The sequence below is a fragment of the Erythrolamprus reginae genome, chromosome 1 (assembly GCF_031021105.1).
Source record: "Erythrolamprus reginae isolate rEryReg1 chromosome 1, rEryReg1.hap1, whole genome shotgun sequence".
Taxonomy (NCBI): Eukaryota; Metazoa; Chordata; class Lepidosauria; order Squamata; family Dipsadidae; genus Erythrolamprus; species Erythrolamprus reginae.
Window position 1 is genome coordinate 141,137,490 of NC_091950.1, and position 19,403 is coordinate 141,156,892.

Consider the following 19,403-nt stretch of genomic DNA (forward strand, 5'->3'; position numbering starts at 1 on the left):
AAAGAACAAAGGATAGGCCTGCAACAACCCCTTTGCATTAAGTCCTCTGTCCTATCAATTACCAAAAGTTCTCTCAATTGTTCCCACTATCAGCTGGCAATTATGGGGGGAAATGAGCCAAGGGGAATATAGGGGGGAAATTAGGATAGGGAGAAATCCTACTGATGGCACAAACTTTTTCAAAGTCTTCCTTTAGCCCACGGCTAAAGGGTCTGATTTTGAGTTTGCCTTAATTCAGTCTATTCAGTTTAGCCAACTTAAGTAAACTTAAACTTCAGATACAAACTTAAAGTAAACTACTCTAAACTCGACTGCAGAAAATACGACTTTCATAACCGAGTAGTTGATGCATGGAACTCACTACCAGACTCTGTAGTATCATCACCTAACCCCCAAAATTTTACCTTAGACTATCCACTGTTGATCTCTCCCGATTCCTAGGGGCGTGCATAAGTGCACCAGGGCCCCTTCTGTCTTGTTCTAATGTTCCTCTTTTACTAGTATCATGTATATAAATATTATTGAATCTTTGTATACCACCAATACGTACTTAACAAAACAAATAAACATTATCAATGAAAGTTTCATGTTGTTAAAATATTGCTTTTTTCATACGCAAAAGCTCACTGCATTAACAGAAGACTTGCCCACTTAGCACTTTAAAATTAGCACTGGAAATATTATGGAAAAAACAAAGAGAAAAACTTGGAATGTTTTCCTACCATTTTCAGACGTGGAATTGATACAGTGGACAAATTGTGTAAGACATATTTTTTAAAACTTATATTTTCTCATTTAGTAATGAAATATTTATTAAATCAGTGATTTTAAAAGAAAACTTAGCTTCTATTGTAAATTTCTTAGATAAAAAATTACAATACAATGTTACTATCAAACTAGTTTGCAGGGAAGGGGTTATTTTTACTTTTATAAAATCAGAACAAGCCTGATGCACATGGAAAAACTCATATATGTGGGAAAATTATGAAAACATTTCATTCATTCTACATGCTTTTTAAACCTAGGTAGTAAAACATTTTTTTAACTTTCCACATGGTTCACTTAATGAGCATGTAATTAGCTTAACAAACATTGTAAAAATGGTTGTAAAATCAAGTCAGGTCAGTGGGGAGTGGCTACACAACTGCAATAACTCATAACCAAAATTTAGACTCAAGTTGTGGCATAGGTTGAGGACTACCCGTATAAAACAAAGTATTAAAATTATGATATTAATTATATTAAACTAAATTATATTAAACTTAATTATATTAAACTAAAATGCCTTTACAATCCCAAAGACATGTCACAACTTTTGTGCATCCCCTAGTGTTTGGAAATTGAAAGTTGAAAAATTTGACACACCCTAGGTCCTGTGGCCCTAGTGTCACTTTTAACTTATAGCAAGGATGACAAACTCATGTCATCACGTTGTCAAGTGATGTATTGTGACTTTTCCCCCCTTTGCTAAACTGGGGGTGGGCGTGGCCAGCACGTGACACATCCGGTCCACGGACTGTGAGTTTGACACCCCTGACTTGTAAAAGAAAAAAATATTACTCCTTAAATCTTTCTGGATGGTCAAGTGAAAAGTGGGTAGTATTTTTCTCGCCTTATTTGTTTTTTGGGCTGATTGTTTTTGAACTTGACTGTGATTTTTATGTTTTAGCTTTGCTTTCACTAGAGGGGAATTTAAGCATGCTGGTTCCAGGTGGATCTCCAGTTCACGGTAGCACTTTTCATCCTTCACCAGTTTCTGTATAGTAGCTTTCTGTTGTTAGATGTTGGCCTCTGGGAATAAATGTCCACCCTTACCAGCAAATATCTTCTTCCCTGCCAAGGACAGTGGCAGAGAAGCTTATATTTTATATATATTGCTCATACTGTATTTCCAATTTTCCACAGATGGTTCTTTGGGATAATATTTTAAGTAATCCCTTTTGAATTTGTGAAATTTCATGCATTTGAATAAAACTCATGGGCTGATCATTTAGGAAAAACATGTGTCTAGCCACTGGGTGGCACCTGTGCTCTGCATTCCTAACTTTTTGTTCACAGCCTTAAGTGGAGTTGGACATAATGTATATCTACCATCATTTTCCTCTCGGTGGGCCTTTCCCGGCACATTTAGTGTACTTTTCCTGTTTGATGAAAAGGATAAAATATGATGTAGCATAACAGAGTAGGAATGGGGCACACAAGTGGGATAGACGTAGATGTGAAGCTGACTGTGAGCTGGTTGCTTTTCTGTAGCCCAGCTTTACAGATTTGCTCTGAAAGTGAAATGGGAAGAAATGAATTTTATATGGGACTCCTCAGAGACAGTGAAGGGTGTACCTATAATACTTTAAGAGCCATCAGTTCCTTTTCCTATTTTCCTTTTGATCATTTTAAATTAATTGCACTGTTGGTTTAAAAGTTTCTAATAGCATGACAAATATTTGAAGTGGAAAAGTGAATAAATATGTGGAGAAAATTAAAACTCACACTTTCTACTCTGCTGTGTATAAAACATGATGTTGTTTTACTTATGAGCTTTGCATCATAGTCACTGTTCCCTTTAAGGTGCGCCCGTGCACAGGCGCGCACTGAAAAATACACACACACACGCAGCCTTTTCCAAGGGTGCCCAGCTGAGCTGGGCGTCGGAGTTGGGGGCGGGGAGCGACAAGGTTTCTTCTTCATTTGAAAAACCGCACGCTCCCCATTCCATTTTGCCCCCGCCAGTTCAGGGAAATATGGGATGGAAGGGGGGAGGCGGCGGCAGCAGCTCTGCGGAGCTTTGAGCTGATGTCTCTCCCCCCTCTTGCCCCCTTTCTCTCTCTCCCCTCTTTCTCTCTTTCCCCTCTTGTCCCCTCTTTCTCTCTCCCCCCTCTTCCTATCTGTTTAATGGTGGCCGGCTCCATTTTGATGCGGGCTGCCGCCATCTTGTACTGGGATAGGGTGGCGGAGAGGACCCGGCGCAGCGGGCAGCCCCCAGTGCGGCGGCGGAAGAGGAGGCGAAGCTCGTTCTTCAGCCACACCGGGGCCGAGACTGGGCCAGCCCCAGCGCGGCAGCAGGGGAGGAGGATAGATCTATCTATCTATCTATCTATCTATCTATCTATCTATCTATCTATCTATCTATCTATCTATCTATCTATCTATCTAATCTATTTATGCTGCCCAGTCCCGAAGGGACTGCCGCGCAGACACTATACTTTTCCGCCCACACCAAAAAAAAATTAGAGGGAACACTGATTATAGTAACTAGTTCTGGGAGAGGGGTGGCATATAAATCCAACTAATAAATAAATAAAATAAACTAGACAGTTTTGAAGTATTTGCAGACTATATATTGACTCACAAATATATTTCTAGAACATTACAGTGGTACCTCTACTTAAGAACACCTCTACTTAAGAACTTTTCTAGATAAGAACCAGGTGTTCAAGATTTTTTTGCCTCTTCTTAAGAACCATTTTCTACTTAAGAACCCGAGCCTGGAAAAATTTCCCAGGAAATTTGAAAGCAGCACGAAGGCCCGGCCAGTTTCCTGCCATTTCTCTCTCTGGCGCTGTGGATGGGAGGCAGCCTCGCACCGGGTGTATGGGAGGCGTGTGCTCCTCCTTGTCTCCTCAGAGTCCCTCTTTTTTTTTTTAAGCCTTAAAGTTTTGGATTTTTTTGATTCCCCTCACCTCACCTTCTTCCTTCGGCAGCGGCTGTCCTCCTCCTCTTCTTCCTCCTCCTCCTCCCACCCAAATTCCGAGCTTTTATTTCTTTCCTATTGCGTTTGCACACATTATTTGCTTTTACTTTGATTCCTGTGGGGAAAATTGCTTCTACTTAAGAACTTTTCTACTTAAGAACCTGGTCATGGAATGAATTAAGTTCTTAAGTAGAGGTACCACTGTATATCCTAAATACATACGGAGACTTACACAAACAGAGGATGAACAAAGTAGATCATAAACTTTAAGAACTCCCAAATAATCAAAGTCCAGTCTTACAGATTACAGCCCCTTCAGTAATTGTTCAATAAATGGACATTGGAGGGATTGATGGAAGGTGGCTTTGTGCATAACCCATACTTGTTTATTATGGCTGCGTGTTTGCTCATCCCTTCTCATTTTTAATCAGATTAAATGGGTTCAGAACAGATGCAAATATTCAAGTTTTTTGTGTCAAATACATAGTATATAAAAACACTTTAAGTTTTCAAATTGGTGCTGTTCCATTTATTCCAGAGGGGGAAGACAGAATACAAACATCCAGGAAGATGTGAGGGAGTGCAGCAGTATGCGAATGAGTATAGTGATACCTCGTCTTACAAACGCCTCGTCATACAAACTTTTCGAGATACAAACCCGGGGTTTAAGATTTTTTTGCTTCTTCTTATTTTCACCTTACAAACCCACCGCCACCGCTGAGATTCCCTGCCTCCGGACTTCCGCTGCCAGCGAAGCACTCATTTTTGCACTGCTGGGATTCTCCTGAGGCTCCCCTCCATGGGAAACCCCACCTCCGGACTTTCGTGTTTTTGTGATGCTGCAGGGGAATCCCAGCAAGGGAATCCCAGCATTTCAAAAACGAGCACTTCGTTGGCAACGGAAGTCCAGAGGTGGGGTTTCCCAGCGATGGGAGCATCAGTGAAATCGCAGCATCGCAAAAACACAAAGGTCCGGAGGTGGGGTTTCGAGGACTTCGGTGTTTTTGCAATGCTGCAATTTCACTGATGCTCCCATCGCTGGGAAATCCCACCTCTGGACTTCCGTTGCCAGCGAAGTGCTCGTTTTTGCGATGCTGAGATTCCCCTGCTGGGATTCCCCTGTAGCATCACAAAAACACAGAAGTCCGGAGGTGGGGTTTCCCATGGAGGGGAGCCTCAGGGAAATCCCAGCAGCGCAAAAACGGGCGCTTGTAAGACAAGGTATCACTGTTTCTGATTGTGAAATAGGATTTCCCCTCCCTCAATTTCCTTCTCCCATACAGAAAGTCTGCCAAATCTGTCTCAGAAATTTAGGGCAAGTTTTGTAAATAGAGAAAGTACTGCATGGAAAGAAAACATTCCTTCAAGAGAACCATTTTCACTCAAAGAAGTACATATCTGAATTCTGCCTATTGCCATATTTAAATGTATTTAATTGTATTGATGTATAAATTGTCTCCTCATCCAATGAATGCTCTATGTTGAGTAGGATTAAGATTAAACAGCTACAGTAAATGACATCTGGAAAGAATTGGAAGATAAAAGTTTCATTACAAACAAAACAAAAAGAGGTCCTCGTATATCACCCATTCATGACTCTCTTGCTTTGACAATCCAATAATACTGGCCTTAGTTTTTGTATGTTGAGCAAAATCAAAACAGACTTCAGGATGCGTAAATCTGTACTTTGGAAAAATAAACTATGGGAAGGTCATCCCTGTGCTGGTTGTTTTTTGAAAATCGATCTTGTGTTATTTCTGGTAGAGTGGATGACATTTACGTCAAAACCAAACAGAGCTTTCTATTACTCCCTTGAGGAAAGGTATCCAGGAAAATTAACTTTCGGGAAACATGCAAAACAACTGGGAACCATGAAGGCCAAAACCCACCATCTATCAAATTTATCTGAGTCCATACTAGTAACACCAACAAATCTTGTTAGAAAGAATCGCAGAAGCTCGGGAGTGGCTCTGTATTTTCCGGAACACATAACGGTATGTAGGGAGGGCCTTGGGACACCTTGAGAAGAGTTGGAAACAGTCAGAGAAGAGGGAGCATAGCCCATGGCTGCTTAGTGGGCAGGACAAGTGGTTTGGGAGCAGTATTACATTCTTACCGGAACAGGAGACAACGACACTGCATTGGTAGTGGAAATGGAGCAGCACACACAGCCCCAAGTGACCGGCGGATGGACACGCGTGTTGGAGTAGAGATTTGACTTCTGCGCATGGGCAGGAAGCAAAATCTCACGAGAGGAAACACACGCAGATGAGATTTCAGTGATTTTCAGTGATTTTTTGCTTCTGTTCATGCATGGAAGCAAAAAAAAAATCACCAAAATCTTGTGCGCCCACACATCTTCTTGCAAGGTTTGCTTCCTGCACAGGCACAGAAGCCAAATCTCGCTCCAATGCATGCGCACCCACCGGTCACCCATAGCTGCATGTGCATGAGCACTAGTAGTGGCGCTAAGATGGAACCCCCGCCAGCTCAGGAGGGACCCTCCCCAAGTTATCAGGCTCTAAAGATGATGCTGGGAAAACTGTTTTTTCAAACTTGCAAGATTCTTTTACTATAAAATGTTAGTCAATTAATGGTAACATTAAAGAATCTTTTAAATATTCTGTCCTCCAGCTCCCTAACCTTGCCCTCTGTTCTTCACCCAACCATCTTTTTGGTTATTGCTGTTTATTGTATTGTTCTATTATTTTACTTCTGTTCTCTTTGCGCTCCTTTCCTTTCCTTCCTACTTATTATTATAAGCCACCTAGAGTAGCTCCATGTCAATTTAGGCAGCAAATAAATTTAAGAAATAAATAATAAACCTGGCTTTACAATAAAGCAGATTTAACCTCTATGGCCTGTTTCCTGTCTGGTCTACCGGTAAGGTTGACCATATTATTATTCTTTTTTGGTAAAATTCTCAGATCAGTGTTAAAGACAATAAAGGAGAAATTGGGAACCTATAGCTTGCTGAGCTACAGTTCCTTCAAATATCTGCAATATTTAAAGGTTTCAAGACATCCTCTCCCCATCTAAAAGGCGAGTAGCAGATTCAAACAATTTCTGTTCTTAGAAACAAAAGGGGATACAGTACTTTCAAATCCAATCTGTGGCAAGAGATGATGTGTCACAATGCTAAAGCTACCATCTGGGGCTGTAGTGGGTTACAAATACCACTACTACCGTTTCATGCACGCACAGAAGTGTCTTGGGTGGGTGGGTGGAGCTTCCCACAGCCGCCGCTAACAGTTCGCCGAATGGGGCCAAACCGGAAGCAACCCACCACTGCTCTGGGAGGTTATTGTTGTTGTTGTTGTTGTTGTTGTTATTATTGCTATTGTTATTATTATTTATTAGATTTGTATGCTGTCCTTCTCCGAAGACTCGGGGCGGCTCATAGAATACAATATGGGGGTCTCAAACACAACTATGAAGCATCCTTGTAAGACGTACAAATAGAACCCAGCTCCCAGTCCACACCCCAATGAAGACATAACGTCCTCCATTTCTTGTTGATATCAAACATGAAAAATAAATTCTAACATTTGCTGAAGATCAACATGAAATTGAAAAATTAAAAACAAAAAAATCCTGACTGCTTTGGCTTAGCCTTCTTAAACAGAAAACTGAGAACTGTGCTCAGTAGAGAAGTTTCAGACAAATTATACATCAGTATCAATTATATTAAAAAGTAAGTAATAAGAAGCTGATGCCAAGACCAGGGGGTTATGCAGGGGCAATGCTTATAAATGATACTGATAGAAAAAGAAGTAAATCAAAGAGAACAACCCTATTAGTTATGGTCAGTATTGTAGTGATAATTAGATGTGACCAACCAGAAACCAAAATTGTTGGCTTGAATTCATAGATTTTGCAATTATGTGATATGGAAAACAATAAGCAGAAAGTCAGGAGTGTCTAGCTAAACATCTGCACATTACCAACAAAGCCACAGTAGCACACAACTCCATTATAGGAAACTGGGAATCCATACATAAATTTATTCTTAAAACTTTTCTTCTCCTATATGATCCTTCTCACTCTCATTAACTAAAATTCCAGAGTCTCCCTTTCTCCTTTTTGCCTATCCATTCTGTGCTCTAATCACTCTGAGCAGAATGGATTATGGTATGTTTGTGTGTATGTTTGGGTTTTTTTTAAATATAATAAGGGTTTTTTAGTTGCTTTTATTAATTGGATTGTTCATGTTGTTTTACCACTGTTGTTAGCTGCCCCGAGTCTGCGGAGAGGGGCGGCATACAAATCCAAAAATAATAATAATAATAATAATAATAATAATAATAATAATAATAATAATAATAATACTGAAACCCTGAGCTCAGCAAGAGTTCTTTCTAAAGTATTTCCTACAAGAGCAAATCATCACACATGGATTTTTCCAAGATTGTGCATTGCTACTATCCAGATCTTTTCCAAGTCAACATTACTTATGCAACCCAATGCTTCGCTCTCAAATTTGTTGCCAAATGTTGCAATTCCTAGCTAATATTGTGATTGTGTTACTGAAAACACATGCAACTGATAGTGTTTTCATGCTTTGAGCTCAGTGAGATGAAGTATGCAATTTTATTGTGACTTACTATGTTTCCCCATACACTTGGTGTTGTGGTGTGTGGTGAAAGGCAGTTGAATACGTAATGTATAAGGGAAAATCAGGTTAGGTAGAGTGAGTCAATTGATTTGTGCCACTACTACAAACAAGGCAAAAGAAAACTGTTTTATGTGCAACTTTTATATGCAATCTATACAATGTAAATTATATAATAATAAATAATTATAATTTATTAGATTTTTATGCCGCCCCTCTCCAAAGACTCGGGGCAGCTCACAACAACGATAAAAACAATATCATAATGGCACAAATCTAATATTAAAAAACTAAAAACCCTATCATAATTAAAAACCAAACAGCACATACATACCAAACATAAATTATAATAAGCCTGGGGGAAAGATGTCTCAAATCCCCCATATACTCCTTTTACAAACCAATTTAATTAAGGAGAACTGAATTTTGTCTCAGAGAGGGAGGCAGATGTTGTTAGCCGCCCCGAGTCTACGGAGAGGGGCAGCATACAAATCCAATAAATTATTATCATTATTATATTTAGATAATGAATTAAAGGGGAGGGATAAAATGGCAGGAGCGAGCACCCAGTGGACTGTATTTAAAAAGGCCATCTTAAAAGCCACTGGACTGTATGTAAGACAAATAACTAAAGGTAAAAGGAAGAAGAAACCGCTATGGTTTAGCAATGATGTAAGGACTATAGTCAATGAAAAAAAGGCTGCCTATAGGAGGTATAAAGAGTCTGGAAGTATAGCTGATAGGGAGGTGTATAAAATGAGACAGAAGGAGGCGAAACAGATAATATATGCTGCTAAAGCCTCAAAAGAGGAAGAAATTGCCAAATCTCTAAAGAAGGGGGATAAAACCTTCTTCAGATATATTAGTGATAAGAAGAAGAAAAACTGCGGCATCACGAAGCTTAGTACCGGGAAAAATACATGCATTAATGGGAATAAGGAGATCGCTGACCATTTCAATAGCTACTTCTGTTCAGTTTTCTCAAAAGACACCTTACAAAATAATACTATAGAGGGATATAGCATTGCCTCCAACTGTACGGATTCAGCTCCAGTGATCTTAGAAGCCGATGTCTTAGAAGAACTTGAACGATTAAAGATAAATAAGGCAATGGGTCCAGATGGCATCCACCCCAGAGTTCTTAAAGAACTCAGATCTGTCATTGCTACCCCCCTGACTGATTTGTTTAACCAATCCTTGTTAACAGGAGATGTTCCTGAGGGTTGGAGAATGGCAAGTGTTGTGCCTATCCACAAGAAGGGCAGTAGAGAAGAAGCTGGTAACTACAGGCCAGTTAGCTTGACATCAGTTGTCGTTAAAATGATGGAGACTCTACTGAAAAAGAGGATAAATCAGCACCTAAAAAACAATAAATTATTGGACCCAAATCAGCATGGCTTTACTGAAGGCAAATCATGTCAGACTAATCTCATTGATTTCTTTGACTATGTCACAAAGGTGTTGGATGAAGGTGGTGCCGTGGATATTGCCTACCTGAACTTCAGCAAAGCCTTTGATACGGTTCCACATAAAGAGCTGATAGATAAATTAGTGAAGATTGGACTTAATCCCTGGATAGTTCAATGGATTTGCAGCTGGCTGAAGCATAGACACCAGAGGGTTGTTGTGAATGGCGAGTATTCTGAGCAGAGTCAGGTTACAAGCGGTGTGCCACAAGGGTCTGTTCTGGGTCCTATTCTTTTTAATATGTTTGTGAGTGACATAGGGGAAGGTCTGGTAGGGAAGGTTTGCCTATTTGTCGATGACTCTAAAGTGTGCAATAGGGTTGATATTCCTGGAGGCGTCGGAAATATGGTAAATGATTTAGCTTTACTAGATAAATGGTCAAAGCAATGGAAACTGCAGTTTAATGTTTCCAAATGTAAAATAATGCACTTGGGGAAAAGGAATCCTCAATCTGACTATTGTATTGGCAGTTCTGTGTTAGCAAATACTTCAAAAGAAAAGGATTTAGGCGTAGTGATTTCTGACAGTCTCAAAATGGGTGAACAGTGCAGTCAGGCAGTAGGGAAAGCAAGTAGGATGCTTGGCTGCATAGCTAGAGGTATAACAAGCAGGAAGAGGGAGATTATGATCCCGCTATATAGAATGCTGGTGAGACCACATTTGGAATACTGTGTTCAGTTCTGGAGACCTCACCTACAAAAAGATATTGACAAAATTGAACGGGTCCAAAGACGGGCTACAAGAATGGTGGAAGGTCTTAAGTATAAAACGTATCAGGAAAGACTTAATGAACTCAATCTGTATAGTCTGGAGGACAGAAGGAAAAGGGGGGACATGATCGAAACATTTAAATATATTAAAGGGTTAAATAAGGTCCAGGAGGGAAGTGTTTTTAATAGGAAAGTGAACACAAGAACAAGGGGACACAATCTGAGGTTAGTTGGGGGAAAGATCAAAAGCAACATGAGAAAATATTATTTTACTGAAAGAGTAGTAGATCCTTGGAACAAACTTCCAGCAGACGTGGTAGATAAATCCACAGTAACTGAATTTAAACATGCCTGGGATAAACATATATCCATCCTAAGATAAAATACAGAAAATAGTATAAGGGCAGACTAGATGGACCATGGGGTCTTTTTCTGCCGTCAGACTTCTATGTTTCTATGTTTCTATTATTATTATTATTATTATTATTATTATTATTATTATTATTATTATTATTATTAAGTTTTTAGTGAATTTCCAGGCAAAGCTAGGATTGCAGTCTTGACCGTCATTTATTTCCACACCACTGTTTTTATCCACTATTTTATATAATTATGCAACACAATGTCCATCTTTAGCTTCTAACTAAGTTTTATAAATACGGTAGACTATTTCTGATGGATTATTTCTGAGAGGAGGGGAAAGCATTTTCTGATCTTTTAAAATACATACCTCACATGCATTTCCCTGTGGGGAAATTAACTTTAGTATAATCCGAGACCAGCAACATTCTGTTGCCCAGGGTCAGTTTATGGTTTGTAATGACTGTTGTTTCTCCTCAGCCTTCAGCAGCCCTAAGCATGTGATAAATGGTTCACCACAGCAGATTCTAGCAGCTGGTCAAATTAAATCTCCTCATTGTGGGTTTACGTAATACCATGAAACCAGACCACCCAATGCTACAACTAAACAATGTCGTTTGGCGGGACCCAGGGGAAGAGCCTTTGCTGTGGCGGCCCCGACCCTTTGGAACCAACTCCCCCCAGATATCAGAGTTGCCCCCACCCTCCTAGCCTTTCGTAAGCTCCTTAAAACCCACCTCTGTCGTCAGGCATGGGGGAATTGATACTTTCCCTCCCCCTAGGCTTATAAAATTTATGCATGGTATGCTAGTATGTATGATTGGTTTCTAAATTGGGGTTTTAAATTAACTTAAATATTGGATTTGTTTACATTGCATTATTATTGCTGTGAGCCGCCCCGAGTCTGCGGAGAGGGGCGGCATACAAATCTGATTAATAAATAAATAATAAATAATAATAAATAAACTAGAGGAAAGAAGAGAAGGACATGCAAGGATAAAGGGAAGGGAAGGGAAGTGATGATGAGGTGAAGAAGGAAGAGGAGGAAAGAGATTTCTCTATTGTACTCACATTTTCCTTTTCGGAAGATGGCTGCTTTATGTCTAATCCACTTCCACTGCCACCACACTAAAGAGTTTTTTTAAAAAAAATACAAAGAAGAGTAACCAGTACATTAAATAAGCAGATATAGTTCCACTAAGAAAGGGGGGGGGGAAACCCCTCAGGAATGAGCAGTGGTAGGACTGAAAAAAATTAGCAACTGGTTCTCTGCCAGGTTGCTCAGTGGACGTGGCCATGGGGAGGTGGGCCTACTCAGCCTCTTGCACCATAGCAGGGGTGTTGAACTACAATTATTAGTGTATTACCCTATTTTGACATGCTAATTGGGATACTGGGAACTGTACTTACAGAACATGTCAAAAGCTACAGCATAACTAATTGGGTTAATCGTAATTTTTTCTCATCAGTCACAATGCTTTAACATAAAATATTACCAAAGCTACATAGCCATCTGCATTAATATTCCGGAGAAGCAGTCTGCAGATATTGCCCATATTATGACACATTAGACAATAGGGAAGATGATGAGTCAGTGTAAGCAGATCTTTTTTTGTACCTACAAAGTCCAGGTTCTCTGGATATTTAGCTAAATAGTCTCAGAAATCAAAGCTGGAAAAGACTTCAATTTGAGCTGAACCGCAGCTACTGCCAATAGAACAGCAATATTGGCCGCAATTGACTACTGGTCTGATTCCATGGACTCACTAACCTAATCTTCCTTCAAATTTCCATGTTCTATTTCTTAGACACAGGGAGATCAAACACTTCTGCTTGTGTTTCAAATTAATAATAGCTTAGCATGTCACTTGACATTTTAAATATGATTGGTGAAAACAACTTAATGGAATATGTTTCTAGTTTAGTTAAGATTAATCAAAATTCTGTTAGATTTGGAAAACACTAAGCAAAAACAGAAGTTCTACTGGAAGGAAAGTTGGGGTGTGTAGGTTTGACAGGAAGCCAGGATCATTCTCAGAATGTTAAACTAAAATCCAGGTTCCAACATAACCTGCCCAGCATAAAAGGGCTCCCATATGTTCATATGTCCCAAAGGTGCTTTTGGTTTTACAGTATTTTATTTTTTCTTTGAAAATCTTTCACTTCTCATCCAAGAAGCTTTGAGGAAATCCAAGAAAGTCCAGTTGTCTTTTTGAAAAGCATCTTTGGGACTTTGGAACAACCCTGTCCTGAATGTTTGAGAATTTTCATAGACATTTGTTTACGTGTTGGAAAAATAAATCTGTGAAAGAGTCACTCACCGTATCACAGTCATCATCTTCTTCGACACACTGGTAACCAGCAGCCCAAGGATTATCTTTTATTTTTAATTCTACAATGATGCCCTAAAAAAAGCAGAAACAAATATTACTAAATCTTCAACGTCACGGAAGGGGGGAAAAAAGCCTCCTTCCCAGTTTAAGGAAATATAAAATTATCCGGTCTGTGCCTCCCACAAAATGCTCATTTTATTTTAAGTCAATATTTTTATAACACAAACACTGTTAACTTATGATTGAAGTATTAATACCCAATGTAAAAAATAAGAAATGTAAGGCAGGAGAACAAAATCAACACAGGTGAAGAGAGTGGCATAATAAACATTGTGCTATGGGGCAGGAAGGGTTAGATTTAATCCTTTTAATATTTTTCAGATTATTATTCTGATTGCAATGGTGTTTGGAGGATCGAGAGCATGCAGATTTGGCATTTCCAACATTTCTAAACTAACTGCAGATTGTTGCTATTTTCTGCTGACCCTTTGTAATCTGCAGATGGCAGGTTCAGTTCCCCTGAGGATTGAGTCACCTGTGATTTATGAAAGTACTTTGCAATATTTTAACTATTATTAATTTTAAAGTTTCCATATAAGAAATATGGAAGTCAGATTTCTCCCAACATGAGCCTAGGTCAGTGATAGTGAACCTTTTTTTCCTTCAGGTGCCAAAAGAGCGTGTGTGGATACTATCACGCATGCGCGACTGCCCACAGGCATAATTCAATGCCTGGGGAGGGGGGAAACAGCTCCCTCCACCCACCCTCCGGAGGCCCTCTGGAGGCAGGAAACGACCTGTTTCCCAACTTCTGGTGGGCCCAAGGCTCATGTTTCAATCTCCCCAGGCTCCAAAGGCTTCCCTAGAGCTAGGGGAGGGTAAAAACGCCCCCCAGCCCCCTGGAGGCTCTCTGGAAGCCCAAAAATGCCATTCCAGAGCCTCTGTGTGAGCCCAACATCAGCTGGCTGGCCCACACATACACATTGGAACTGAGCAAGGGCAACAGCTTGTGTGCCAGCAGACATGGCTCCGCGTGCCACCTGTGGCACCCATGCTATAGGTTCGCCATCACTGGCCTAGGTACTCTGATTGGGAGCACATACCCAGTTGGACTGATTCTTAATTCACTGCCATTGATCTGGAAAAGACTACAAGGACTCTGCTTTGGCCAAAGTGGATTTACTTGTCTACCAATGATTCCTGGGTGTCAGGTGGATCCTTGATATGCCAGATTCTTTTTTAGGTAGGAATCGGGGCTGAAATTCAGCAGGTTCTGGAGAACCAGTAGTGGAAATTTTGAGTAGTTTGGAGAACTGGCAAATACCACATCTGTCTAGCCACAGAGTGGGGTGGGAATGGGGATTTTGCAGCATCCTTCCCCTGCCACCACCCACCAAGTGGGAGAAAAAAATTGAATTTCACCCTTGGTAGGAATTAAAGCAGTGACATGTTTCCTACTATTCTGTGATTTATGATAATCAGATTTTAGACAGACCCACGGTAAGAATTTTTCAGCCACATCGGGACTGCACAGCCAGTGGGCGGAACGAGCATGCAGATCTAAACAGGATTAAAGAAATGTCTCCCTGAATCTGTGGAGGCCTTTCCTTTCAAGTTAGCAACTTGGAAATGGAGAGCAGGACACGACTGTCAGGCAACTAGACACCCCTTGGAATTATACACGGAGGACATTCCTGCTGTAGCCTGCCGATTTAATGGGGTCACAGACAAAAATCACAGGGAGGAGCAAGTTATTATTTATTTTAAAAACCCAGAGTTGTGTATGTATTTGTGTGTGTGTGTGTGTGTGTGTGTGTGCAGCTGGTTTTCAAAGCTGTTCTAGAGCAGGGATTCCAATTTATTTTACAACCTCTCAAGGTTCATGAAAACTCAGCAACCCAAAAGAGGGGGCTATTCCGTGGGCGAAGTCATACTTCAAGTAGAAATTTGTGCATGTCAAGATTTTTTTCTCTGCAGGAAAAAGTGAGAAATACCATTTTTCTAGCTCACATTGAGATGACTCAGGGAGCTAGTAGCTTGAGATCACCTTAAAGCCCACTAAAGGCAGAGGTGGGTCATAGGCCCTCTCCCACCCCTCTTCAACTTTCATGCATTGCTCATGCTTCTGTTCACAAGCTTTCAGAGCAAACCACTGAATTGGAGTAGGGTAATTTCCCAAGGCTGCCTTAACGCATGGGCCTGATGGGCACTTGCCTGTGGGTCTCACAAGCATAGGGGCCTCATACAGATTAGCATGGGGCCCAGGCGCGGGTTGCTACTTACTATTCTACCGGTGCACTGCATGTAAAGCTTTGGGTGTCTGGCATGCGTGCATGCATACCCCAGAAAGATTTTGCTTCTGCACATGCTCATGAAGCAAAATCTCGCAAGGGGAGATCGCGTGTGTGAGATTTTGGCGATTTTTGTTTTGCCTCGTGCATGCGCAGAAGCAAAACGTTGCCCAAATCTCTCACACACAAGCATCCTCTCACAAGATTTTGCTTCCTGTCCATGCGCAGAAGCAAAATCTCGCTGGAACGCATGGACACGTACACTAGATGCCCAAAGCTGTGTGCACAGCTCCAGTGCGATAGCGGCAACCATACCGGTAGGGAACCCACTACTGATGGGGCCCCTTTGCTCATGGGGCCCACTTCAATGCACCTTATATCATACGAATATAGCAACGTATTTATTACATTTTACTGCATTTTTAAAAATTAATACTAACATGCAAATATATGTTTAATTTTATCTATCTATCTATCTATCTATCTATCTATCTATCTATCTATATCATCCATCTATCTCATCTATCAGCCATATCTATCATCTATCTACATCATCTATCTATCTATCTATCTATCTATCTATCTATCTATCTATCTATCATCTATCTATCAGCCATATCTATCTATCTATCTATCTATCTATCTATCTATCTATCTATCTATCTATCTATATCATCTATCTATCTCATCTATCAGCCATATCTATCATCTATCAGCCATATCTATCTATCTATCTATCTATCTATCTATCTATCTATCTATCTATCTATCTATCTATCTATCTATCATCTATCTATCATCTATCTATCATCTATCTATCTATCTATCTATCTATCTATCTATCTATCTATCTATCTATCTATCTATCTATCTATCTATCTATCTATCTATCTATCGGATTTGTATGCTGCCCCTCTCCAAGGACTCGGGGCAACAACATATCAAAACAATATACAATATGTATCATATCAACCAATTACATTTTTATTCCTGTCAATAGTTGTCATAGGGACCCCAGGACACTGCTTTGCCTGTGGCCGATAATGCTGTTAATATGGCACTGTGTTTCTCCCAGGTTTTTGGTGGGGAAACCAAAGAAAACTGGTGCATTGAGTAAACATAACACATCTATCTGTGATTTTAAAAATAACATTATAGTGGGGGAGGGGGGAGGAAATAGATAAAACAATCAGCTCCATAATAACAGTATCGTTACTATGCTGCAGAAAAGAAGAATTAGTATGAAACTTTCAGCCCTAGCCACAAAAAAGGCACCCCTGCTAATTTACTGAGCTCTAAACTATCAAGAAATTATAACTCAACAATAGTAATAATCTACTTGGAAGTGGGAAAACTAGATTTGTATCTCAACTCAGTAGCCTCAGGCAAGGATATTGGAGTAATGAATGGTTAGATTTAAAGAGACAGACATCATGATTCCATTGTTTCTTCAAGTCCCTATTGGGAACTGGGAAATTGCCTAAAGGTCCCTATTGAACCCTATAATACAGCCATAATTCCTATCTTGCTTGAACTCTGAACAAGAAAGAGTCTCTCCTTCTCTCTTCAATTTAAAAAAAATTATGTTCCCCGTTCTTTTCTGTCATTCTCATCTCTTTGACAGAATCCTAGAATCCATTCTCCACACCCTGCCAGTCTGCCACCTGAAATCTCCCTTCTCAGATATGCATAGATTCCTGACAAGACGTGGCAAACATTTCTGTGCAGTGAGATCTTGATCTGGGATATTGCCATATTCAAGGGTTTGGCTGAGATATCTTGTCTCTCACTGTAAATACACATATAGTATGTGCTCAATCTCCAAGGATAGATAAGTGGAAATAGGAGCAGGTAGCAACAGGCCACAGACTGCAAGTAGCTGCATGACCAGAAATGGCAAGAAAAAATATGCCTCCATGATATTTATATATTCTTAGGAAATAAAGGCAAGGGCAAGCCGGCCCTCTGTGAAATTATTCTCATGAATTTTCTAACGCTGCCCCTCAAGTCCTAACTCAGTGTTTCTCAACCTTGGCAGTGTTAAGGTGGGTGGACTTCAATTCCCATGGTTTCCCAGCCAGCATGCTGGCTGGGGAATCATGGGAGTTGATGTCCACCCAATCTTAAAGCAGCCAAGGTTGAGAAGCAATGACCTAACTGCTCCGTTGATTCCCTACTGCTAATCAATCCCATCTCTGTGTCATGGGAACAAGGCCTGTGGAAGCTGCTAACAGAAAACAGTGCAATTATACCTGGACATAAGGACCAGTTACGGCATGAACTTATAGAAGATAATAGGGAATTTCAAAATTCCTTGTTTGCTTTTTAACATGCTATTGATTGCATCTTTCATTTGGTTGTTAAAACCCCTAGAAATATTTGTCTTCTTTATAGAGCAATTCTAGACAATGCAAGATTAGGTAATCATGCCATGATATCATTATGCAATACATGTAATTATGTCTAAATGACTATGCAACCAAATCCCCCCCCCCGAGCTAGTCCTGATTCTGAAAATGCTTCCTTTTGATATCATACAGCCAATCAAATTTTATTGTGAGATACCATGAAAATCCATTAAAAAATGAGATCATTGCTTCTTGTTCTTACTTTTTTTACATTTTTATTAGTAGGTGAATCCTGACAAAACATTTTTTGAATAAAACTAATGTATTTTATGGATTTTGGATATAAAGCATTTCCCACTATACATTGTAATACACCAATAATATTCTAAACACAATCCTCCAAATTAACTTTAAACATCCAACATCAGAGTCTGCATGTGGGCCTTCGTTTTTAGCCTTCTTGTGCAGATGAAAGAATAATAGATTCTTGGAACAAACTTCCAGCAGGCGTGGTTGGTAAATCCACGGGCCTGGGATAAACATATATCCATCCTAAGATAAAATACAGGAAATAGTATAAGGGCAGAGTAGATGGACCATGAGGTCTTTTTCTGCCGTCAATCTTCTATGTTTCTAGATCTTTTTGACCTAAAAAAGTAGACAATCAGTTCAAATTTCTTAGTACTGTATGTTTATTAAGTTGTTTAATTGGAGTGTTCTCTAAACAATGCTTCATCCAGTAGAATGTGATGCTACTACTCTATGCTTGTGTTCCTCAAGATAATCCATACTTCCTGTGAATTTGTTTAGTCTCGCTGCTGTACAGTATACATTTGAACTAGAACAACTTGTTTTCTTAAAAGTCCAAAGAACCTGCCAATCTAAATGTGTACAACTCACTACTGATCAGGGGAGTAAAAAAATATAGCTGTATTTTGGACTTTATTACTTGGAAAGAAAAAAGGAATCCCTGAGATTTTTACTCTACCAATCATTGCCAACTATAGGGAGCGGTGCTCATCTCCATTTTAACTGTGTTCTGTGTGCCACGGCATATAGTTATGCTGGCCACATGATCATGAAAAATATCTTCAGACAACACTGGCACCCTCAGCTAAGAAACGGAGATGAACATCACCCCCTAGATTCGGAAGCTGAAGCACCGCTATGATTCTAAGAAGTAAAGTAGTACTGCAGATGGCAAGAGAATGAAAAACCTATCCTATAGTCTTCTATGATGATATCCAGGACTTTTAATCTCTTTGGGCCAGCTCAAAACTATAACTGATCATTACAAGTACAGGAGAACTTTATACAGCTTTTCCTACAAATTTACCATTGTAATAATGAGCATGCCTAAAGCCTATGCCAGGGGTCCCCAAAATTGGCAACTTTAAGACTTGTGGACTTCAACTCTCAGAATTCTCAAGTTATGCTGGCTGGAGAATTCTGGGAGTTGAAGTCCACAAGTCTTAAAGCTGCCGAGTTTGAAGACCTCTGGCCTAAGCTCATAATCCAGCCATTTTTCCCCCCATAAGAAGGATCTGAAAACTTCTCTATTCATCTCTGTGTTATAAGTATGTTAGAAACATGT

At 39.9% G+C, this 19,403-nt stretch overlaps 1 protein-coding gene across 5 annotated transcripts in view; it reads right to left on the reverse strand.

Moving 5' to 3' along the window:
- Positions 1-19,403, reverse strand: part of COL18A1 (collagen type XVIII alpha 1 chain) — a 261,272-nt gene that overhangs the window by 60,066 nt on the left and 181,803 nt on the right. For all 5 annotated transcript variants that reach the window (XM_070726676.1, XM_070726670.1, XM_070726645.1 and 2 more), the window contains 2 exons: positions 13,159-13,242; positions 11,909-11,965 (listed from right to left, as the gene is read on the reverse strand). In XM_070726676.1, the coding sequence (XP_070582777.1) occupies positions 11,909-11,965; positions 13,159-13,242 (141 nt within the window). The remainder of the gene's footprint in view (positions 1-11,908; positions 11,966-13,158; positions 13,243-19,403) is intronic.